This window comes from Nuphar pumila, chromosome 10 (assembly GCF_984573655.1).
Source record: "Nuphar pumila chromosome 10, dmNupPumi1.hap1.1, whole genome shotgun sequence".
NCBI lineage: Eukaryota > Viridiplantae > Streptophyta > Magnoliopsida > Nymphaeales > Nymphaeaceae > Nuphar > Nuphar pumila.
In genome coordinates, this window is record NC_143258.1 from 81,553,793 (window position 1) to 81,562,804 (window position 9,012).

General features: G+C 40.2%; 1 protein-coding gene across 1 annotated transcript; it reads left to right on the plus strand.

Moving 5' to 3' along the window:
• The first annotated feature begins 4,971 nt into the window (after nt 1–4,971).
• Nucleotides 4,972–8,107, plus strand: LOC149827031 (peroxidase 49-like). Its single transcript, XM_090018415.1, has 4 exons — nt 4,972–5,211; nt 6,057–6,248; nt 6,792–6,957; nt 7,476–8,107. The coding sequence occupies exons 1-4, from the start codon at nt 4,972–4,974 to the stop codon at nt 7,889–7,891; spliced, it is 1,014 nt and encodes a 337-aa protein (XP_089874541.1). The 3' UTR covers nt 7,892–8,107.
• Nucleotides 8,108–9,012: the final 905 nt, after the last annotated feature.

Below are 9,012 nucleotides of genomic sequence, written 5' to 3' on the forward strand. Positions count from 1 at the left end.
TTGATTTTTTATTTGAGAGAAACCTCGACCTTGAGACAAAAAAAGGTTTAAAAACCTTATCTCTTGTTGTTTTGATTTTTATCTTGACGCTGACTTATAAATGCCACATTTTGATTAGGGTGATGATCCTGATCCGGCATCTGGAGAGTTTTAAAAGTCTCATGAGACTGAAGCAAAGAAATTGGCTTTTAATGTGTACGAACTGGCAGTTTCATCATGGATATGGTAAATACTTCATATTCATATTTAAGACCATTCAAAAGCGAGAACACTTTGTTCTTGTCATCAGCATGTTTGCCAATAGTGGCAAGCTCATCACATGTATTTTTGAAGGAAGCTATGTATTCGGTGAGAAAAAATGCTATATTTTTTAAATGACTGAAGCTTTTGCAGCAAATCGCATTCACACTTTTAAGAGTTAAGAGAAAATGCCTCTTCAAGGGTCGACCACACTTGTGCAGCTGTGTCAAGCCCAACAATGAATCCAAGAACTTCCTCAGATAAGGTGCCGATTATCCATCCACGTAGTAGCCGATCTGATTTCCTCCATGCAATAAAATCTGGATTTTTGGCACGAGCTCCATTGTCATCAACTAAAAATTGCATGGGATATGGGATTCATGGCTTATAAATCCCTAGAGATTGACTTTCTATCAACCCCAATAATTGTGTCCTTCAGAGTAGATAGTGTGTATCAATTTTAGTGATACGAAATTAGCAACATTCAATGTTGGTGGATATGAGAACTTTGTTGAGGAAGAAATTGCAGCTGTGAAAATGAATCGTATGAACTCACGATTCTAGCTCTAATACCATAAACAAATTGGGAAGCTAACTATAAAATGAAAAATATGATATGATAGAGTGAGAGGGAGTGAGAGAAATGGATACAAAAGATATATGTGGTTCGACAATGGTGTCTACATCCACAGGCTGATAATATGAACTTCTTTATTATTCCTTAACGTTTTTACACGTGTTTATATGTATTACATTTTGATCCAGATAAGCCTTTCTATAAGATAAGATATGCTTCTTATCATCTCTAACTTTTTTTTATTATCAGGATATTTAATTTCTCTCTCTTCTAGTCTATGTCCTTAGCAAATGTGATTATTCATATCATAGAGAGATTGAACGGACTGTGTTCACAACAAATGTGGTTAGCATTATCTTGAATAGATCAACTATGGTGTTGCCGATCTCTATCCTAAATAGATGAAACATGTTGTTCACAACAAATGCAGATAACAGATCTGGATCTGCTAGATCCGATAATAAGGAGGACATTACCCTTGCCTCAGTGGATTGCCTAAGGGCGGCCATCCTCCAGGATCTGCTCCTCTTTTTTCATTGCATTATGCTTCTCCCTCACCTTCCTCCATCTTCACTATCAAGTTGTGTTAATTAAAAACATCTAGGAGGTTCTATTAATGGTTGACGACCCTGACCTTCCTTTGAGAGCAGATTAGGTGCAATCACATTGAACACAAAGAGCGATCGAGCCGCTGCACTTGACCACCCTTATATCTGAGATACCACCTGTCTAGCCCAACAATAAGATGGAGGGTGGTCCAGTGAAGCGACACACTTTTTTGAGTGAAGTGATCGCACCTGATCCCCTCCTTTCTTCTGCACTGTTCACGGGCTTGGCGCAACTCAGTGCCAACAACTACAACTTTTTTTTTATTTATGGATGATCAGGGAGAAAACTGCCGGGTTTTTTTTGTCATAGACAGAAACTAGACACCCTTCCCACCATGTAATTAGGAACGTATCCCCTAGGTATCGAACTCGTGACATCTTTTCGACTTGAGACCAGTGTTGTGAGAGGCGTACGCCTCAGTACCTGAAGCGTACGCCTCAGAGGCGAGGCGCACACTCAAGGTACTGAGGCGTTGCTGTGATGCGCCCCTCATCAACCTCCGACCAGTTGTGACCACCGACCACCGGAGTTGCTGTGCTGCAGCTGCTGCTCAGTCTTCTCCGACCACCGGACGACCGGCATATCCCTCGCTTCCGTACCAGCTGGGCGGGTGGTCCTTCTCTTACTGCCTCCCCTCCCATAGCTTCACTTCCATTCCACTTGTGAGAGGCGTACGCCTCAGTACCTGAGGCGTACGCCTCAGAGGCGAAGCGCAGGCTCAACGCCTCGCTTGGCCTCATCGCATTTAACAACCTTGCTTGAGACCAATGTTGACAGTATCGGTATCGGCCCTGAATCGTTGGGCCACCTATTCAGCTGCATGGGCCCGATATTGATACCTAACTGAATCGTTCTGTATCGGCCCAAAAATAATAAAAATTTATTAAGTGTCAATAATAAGGTGACAGGTGTTAAAATCATTAGAATAATATTGAAAAAATATTTTTTTGATATTTTTATATTTATTAAAAAGTAGCTGATTCAGGCCTGCAGCGTATTGAATTTTTGCAGATACGCACTGATACTGATAACATTGCTTGAGACATTCAAGCCAATCCCCTAACCAATTAGAGTGTGGAGACCTCGTGGGAAACTTAATCAACTCTTAATCACGGGAAAAGGTTAATAATCATTTCACTAAGTAGCAATTATATATGATGGGTACACTAATACTATATATATATATATATATATATATATATGTGTGGATGGGGATGTGGAAATGTTCAAAGAAATCAAAGTCTATCAAAAGTGGGGCCCTCTTAGTAATGACAGTGTTCCACGCTGTCCCTCAAGGTACCAATTACCAACTACATAAAAGTAGTTAGAATTGACCCCATTGTCGGTGAAGTGATGAAGTAAACACAAAGAAATGTCATGTCCAAAACAAACCCTCAATTATGTGAAATTTTGACAATCACACTCTCAATCTCAAAAGCCAATGCCAACTGCTTCCCGTTGAGTGGTTAAACAAATCAAGCGTGTTGATCCAAAACAATCATTTTTTTAAAAACACTTGCATGTTTGGGTTGGTTACAGGTGAGATCAATCCTGTAACCAACTTAAATTCACAAGATTAAGGCAAAAACAATCCCAATTAACTTGCTCGCGCTTTTCTTGTTTCATTTAACCTTGAGAAAGTGTTGTTATTGTGATTTATATCCAAATCCAAGAATCACGGGGCATTGCAAACATTGCACTTTCTGCGTGCCAAAGAATTTCTCTGACAAATCACAATACTTTTCCTTGCCTTCATAAATTGTCAGAGGCGAAATTCATGCTACCATGGGTTGGACCCTGATCCAAGTCTAGTTGGTGAGACCAAAAGCCTATTTGGACCTGTGAGGAGTTCTGGGGTGAGTCGGATGGAGAAAAGGGCTCTGAACGTGTTGAGCTGCAGTAGATTCTATATTTGGATAAATACCGACCATGCTGAACTTTATTGACTTGGATATCATTCTTTGGGTGGTTCCCAGCTTAATATGGATTCGTTTGGAAAATATATAGAAATCAGGACTTGACCCGGATCCTGTTTCAATGCACTTATAACCTAAACATGAGTAACAGACCTCCCACATCGAACCAATTGCATGAATGTTGGTATGGTGGCTAGAGCCCTTTCGATCCTGTGTTGAACAGGACCCGGCCAGTAGAGTATATCTGATCGGAACCCAACATGTTGATGGCTCTAGCTGATCCGGTTTTGTTGTGCCTGAAGCAGTTTGGGTCTGATCAAGATGACACTTGTGGCTGATTTCACATATACAAATTCCAGGAGAGAAGCCCATATATGTTAGATCATACCAAACATAGAACCCAGGCCCCCAATTTAGTCTTCAATGGAAATGGTAGTGGTTGTAGTAAACCAATTCCCTAGGAAAAACTTTTTGTGTGATTATGAAGAAGTGGGTCCCACAAAGATCAGATTTTTAACAAGAAAATGATACAATAACAGGAGCAAGTATAGGTAAAATAAAGAAAAAGAAGCATGCAACAATTTGAAAGAGAGCAGGTGAGCCCTGCTCTAACTCCCCCCCCACTGGCTCATTCATCTATTGTTTAGCACAGAGTTGACAAATTTGATATTGCTATCATTTTGCCAAAGTAATGCCCAACACACCCTTGTCGTTCACCCACTTCTCCCTCACTGTCTAGTCTCTATCTCACTAAAAAAATAAGTAGTTACTGTTGAGATTTATTTTACATCAAACTAGCTCCCAAAAAAGACCGGGCCCTCATGATAGGATCTATTAGTTAGGCAATATATATCAGAAAGTGTCGTTTCTTTATCTGACTTTACATATTTTGGACATATCCTCCATGGGCTTTAAAAAGTCCCAACTAACCATGTCCACGTATGGTGCAACTTAAACTGGATTCGAAGGACTTGGTCTCACAGCACCGAGTATGGTCTAGATCTGCCAGAAGGTCATGGTTCTTGGACCACCAACTTACACACATTCTATCTGAACCAGGTTCAGCTGATACAGCTTAGCTCGGCTAGTCGTGGGTCGAATTGCACATTATGCGATTAAACGACTCCTAAAAGAACCCATCAACTAGGCCCAGTCTTAATTTGTATCCTTCTTTTGACCTGGCTAAACACATAATTTAACTTATAAACAAGCTTGTTTGAGTTTGGTTGCCAACCATCTCTTCCTAAGATGCCAAGACAAGTGAGCCTAGCACTAAACTCCAAGTTCAAATCAGCCTAGTCAACCATGCATTTTATCTGAGACCTAAAATTTCTATCCTTAACTAACCCTTTTTAACTCTTTAGACACAAAGTCATTTTGGATCATGTTCAACAAAAAAAAAAGGAAAAAGAAAAGAAAAAGTGAATGTGATCAACCATTTGATAAAAGCACAATGGTATCCCAAGTTATATACTTTTTCTTTATACAATAGTGTGGCAGCTACAACCGCTATTCATTACATTTCAGAGTAATTAATTCCCCAAATTGTCCTCCTTTTCATTATATATACGTCTTCGGTCTAACTTGGCTCTCACTACCAAGGAGCTAAGCTTTCACACACAAGAAAACATGGAGAGATCATTGGTGCCTCCACGCTTCTTCTTCTTCTTCTTGTGCTTTATGCCATGCTTGCTGACTGTGTGCTCTTGGCCAACCAATGGCTATGGCTATCTCTACCCTCAATTCTATGACGAATCATGCCCCAAGGTTCAAGAGATAGTCAAGTCTCTCGTCGCCCGGGCCGTGGCTAAGGAGACCAGGATGGCTGCGTCCTTGCTCAGGCTCCATTTCCATGACTGCTTTGTCAAGGTGAGGTCATTGCTTTTCAATCTATATTTTGAGTTTCCTAACTTGAGTTTAGAGATGAACTTAGAGGGTTTAGTCCTTTTCGGGACTCGGTAATCGTGAATTCTGTTAGAAAACTATTGCATTAGAATCTTTACTTTGATGGTTTTACAAAGAAAGAGTTTTGCTTTTGGAGAAAGGTTGTTATTAATTTGTTTACTTGGCAACATTGTAGTTGAGTGATGAACTGACAGCTTAATTTACCTTTACATTCTCATAATTCATGCACTATATTTCTCTTATAATGATCTTTGATTTTCCTTTTAATGCAAAGTAAGTTAAGGAAGATGATGAGAAAAATGCATTTGATGACAGGTAGGCTTAGTCAAAACTTCTAGAAATATGTGATCACACTGGGGCCCGGATGGGATAGCTTTAGCTGGATAATCCGGATCTCATTCACTTGTTCTGCAAGAGTCCAATTGTTGATTGGGTATCTTGGACTAATTAATTTTGCATGGCTTATGGTGATGTCATCAAGTCAAGCCTAGTTACTCCAAACTGGTCCAATTTTGACTTGAAAAGGGTAGCACCTGCTAACCAGTGTTTCATCTGAGAACGTGAAGATTTTAAACTTTATCTTAATATCTTATTTATTTATTTATTGTTCATAGAACCGAAGTCTTTTTTTTTTGTATCTTTAAATATAGAACCAAAGTATATTTTTCACTTTCTAATTACTGTGACGAATTTGTGGTTGGTATAGTAGCAGCCATTGCCAGTTACCAATCTCTCTCTCTCTCTCTCTCTCTCTCTCTCTCTCTCTCTCTCTCTCTTTCTCTCACCTGCATGATTTATAAAATATGCAGGGCTGTGATGCATCAATTTTGTTGGATAGCAGTGGCAGCATAATTACTGAGAAAAACTCAAACCCAAACAGGAACTCTGCCAGAGGGTTCGAAGTAATTGATGAGATCAAAGCTGAAGTTGAGAAGGCATGCCCCGGTGTTGTGTCTTGTGCAGACATTCTCACCCTTGCTGCAAGGGACTCCACGGTTATTGTATGCCTCATTTCCGCATCATCTCTCTCTCTCTCTCTCTCTCTATATATATATATATATATATATATATTTATGAACAAGGGTACATATATCACAAAATGAACAAGTGTGATGCAACATTCATTTGAGGGGGTGCAGTTTGGATGGCACCTACTTATCCGGAAAAGCAAGACAAGTTCAGAAATTCCATTCTGGAGCACAATGCAAATCTTCAATTCATACTTGCTTTTTCAGATAAGTGACTGCATCCAAACGCACCCTTGGCATAAATGGCTAAAATAGCATCATTGAGTATGTTTGTCATCATGGAAAATGCAGTGAATTCGTGAACTTCAAATTTTCCACTATCTGCATCCGCCTGAAGGCTTTAAGTTGATGGACTCTGATGTCTCTGTCGCTGGTATAATCAAATTCATGAACTCCGACTGTTTCTGTGTTGGAGTTTGTGAACTTGTGTAACATGAAATATAAAGCTCAAACAGAGTCTTAGATAGGCCAAAGTAACAGTCCACAATCATTTTCCTGCTTTTGTCTTTGTCTCAGTCTGGTGGGCCCAGTTGGGAAGTGCCATTGGGAAGGAGAGACTCGCTTGGGGCAAGCTTGAGTGGATCAAATTACAACATCCCAGCTCCAAACAGCACCATTCAAACTCTCATTACAAAATTCAAGCTCAAGGGCCTTAATCTCGTCGATTTGGTCGCTCTTTCCGGTAATTTCTATCTTGTTGCTTCTTCTTTTTTCAGTAAGGGGTTGGCGTAGTGGGGTGGGGCCTTGGCTGCTGGACGAGCAGTCAAGGTTTGATTCCCATGGGTGTCGCCCCTCTGCACAAGCCAACGCCTAACATAGGCCCCGGGCTTGGGGCAAGGGTCCTAGCCTCGGAGTTTTATGCTGTCGGCATGACAACCGTAGGTATAGCAGGCTGAGCCAGCGTGAACAGGTCTTTGTGCCGGTTACGGTTTCTTCGGGTTATAAATCTAAAAAATATATGTATTTTGTCATATTAAAACATTAAAAAAACAGTTTTTATTGACTAACAAAAATCGTGTCCTCGTGCCCTAATTTTGCAAAAAAAATACGAACTTGTGACATACTGTGTCCCATTCATGTCACCAATGACTGGCAGCCAAAATGGTGTGTCCCTATGACATAGTTGTAGACCAATTGCACCTTCATCCATACGAGTAATGCATGTTTCACCAATGCTCATTTATGCCTTTGTCCATGCAGGAAGCCACACAATTGGGTTCTCTAGGTGCACAAGCTTCAGGCAAAGGCTCTACAACCAAACAGGCAATGGGCTGCCTGATTATACACTTGATCAATCCTATGCATCACATCTCAGATCAGGCTGCCCTAGATCAGGTGGTGACAACAACCTCTTACCACTGGACTATGTCACTGTGGCCAAGTTCGATAATTACTACTTCAAGAACATCCTTGCGTCGAAAGGGTTGCTTAGCACTGATCAGATCCTCTTTACGAAGAACGAGAAGACCATGGAGCTTGTTGAGCTTTATGCCAAGGACAATCAGAAGTTCTTTGAGCAGTTTGCCAAGTCCATGATCAATATGGGAAACATCACCCCCTTAACTGGGTCAAAGGGAGAGATAAGGAAGAACTGCAGGAGACTCAACTCTACATAGATTGTTATAGTGGATCGTGGTTTAGCTTGGTGTGTGCCGTTGATATAGGAATAATGCATCATTAGTTGCAGGGAGGGAGGATTGCTAGTTGGGTCTTTACTTCTTTTGTTGTTGATGGTGTTGTCTAGTGTTTGATGTTTGATGGAAGTGAGGATTTTTCCTTGCCTCTTAATTTGTGTAATGCATAATTTGGTTGCAATTAATTAGTGATCAAAATGAGGAGAGATTTGCAGATGGTAATGGTGATTATGACCGGTAACAAAGATTTTATTGTGTTTGATCTTTGATAATGGTTGATTTCTTACTGATAGCTTACAAAACACTTCTGTTGACATGAGCAAATTCGTAGTTACATACAAAATTTTATCAGAAGGAAACAATGCCACACTGTATGTTGTATCAATGTGGTCAAAATATGCAGATAATCATTAATGTAACAAATTGATTGATTAAGACAGTTCATGTCAGCATATTTAAGGACTCGCCATTACTCAAATTAGGTCCATTAAATGCTTCACTGCCACACCAAGTCTCAAACAGGTCTTACAGTGTTGGCGGAATGGCTCTGCCTAACTTGACCCTATCACCCTACCGACAAGGACGACCCGTCGAGCCTAAACTTGTTAGGCTTGGGTTTGATTGGCTTTGACTTTATCAAGTGCAAGCCTAGACACTACCTACCCATGGTTAAGTTCAGTTTTTTTTTTTGTATGACAAATTTACTAAAAGATTTTTTTTTGGGCAAATTACAAAGAACCAACCATCTTGTAGAATACTAAAAAAATTACAGAAAGTTTTTGGCCCTTGGCCTCACAAGATCACCCAGTTGGTAAGGAGGAGCATCAGGTTGTCTGCACCAATGTCGTCAGTATAGGTATCTGCCCTGAATCGTTTGGCCAACGATTCAGCTGTATCGGGCCGACACCTATAGTCAAGTGAATCATTCTGTATCGGCCAAAAAATAATAAAAAAACATGGTGTGTCAATCAGAACGTGACATGTGTTAAAACCATTAAAAAATATTAAAAAATACTATTCTTTAAGTATTTTTTTACATTTATTAAAAAATAGCCGATTCAGGGGTGATGCGTATCCATTTTCTGCCGATACAATAATATCGG

Bases quoted from the DNA above. Each gene is read 5' to 3' on its own strand.
- LOC149827031 (XM_090018415.1), top strand. From the start codon at position 4,972: ATGGAGAGATCATTGGTGCCTCCACGCTTCTTCTTCTTCTTCTTGTGC. The intron at 5,212-6,056 runs GTGAGGTCATTG...TAAAATATGCAG, and splicing joins TCCATGACTGCTTTGTCAAG to GGCTGTGATGCATCAATTTT. The intron at 6,249-6,791 runs GTATGCCTCATT...TCTTTGTCTCAG, and splicing joins CAAGGGACTCCACGGTTATT to TCTGGTGGGCCCAGTTGGGA.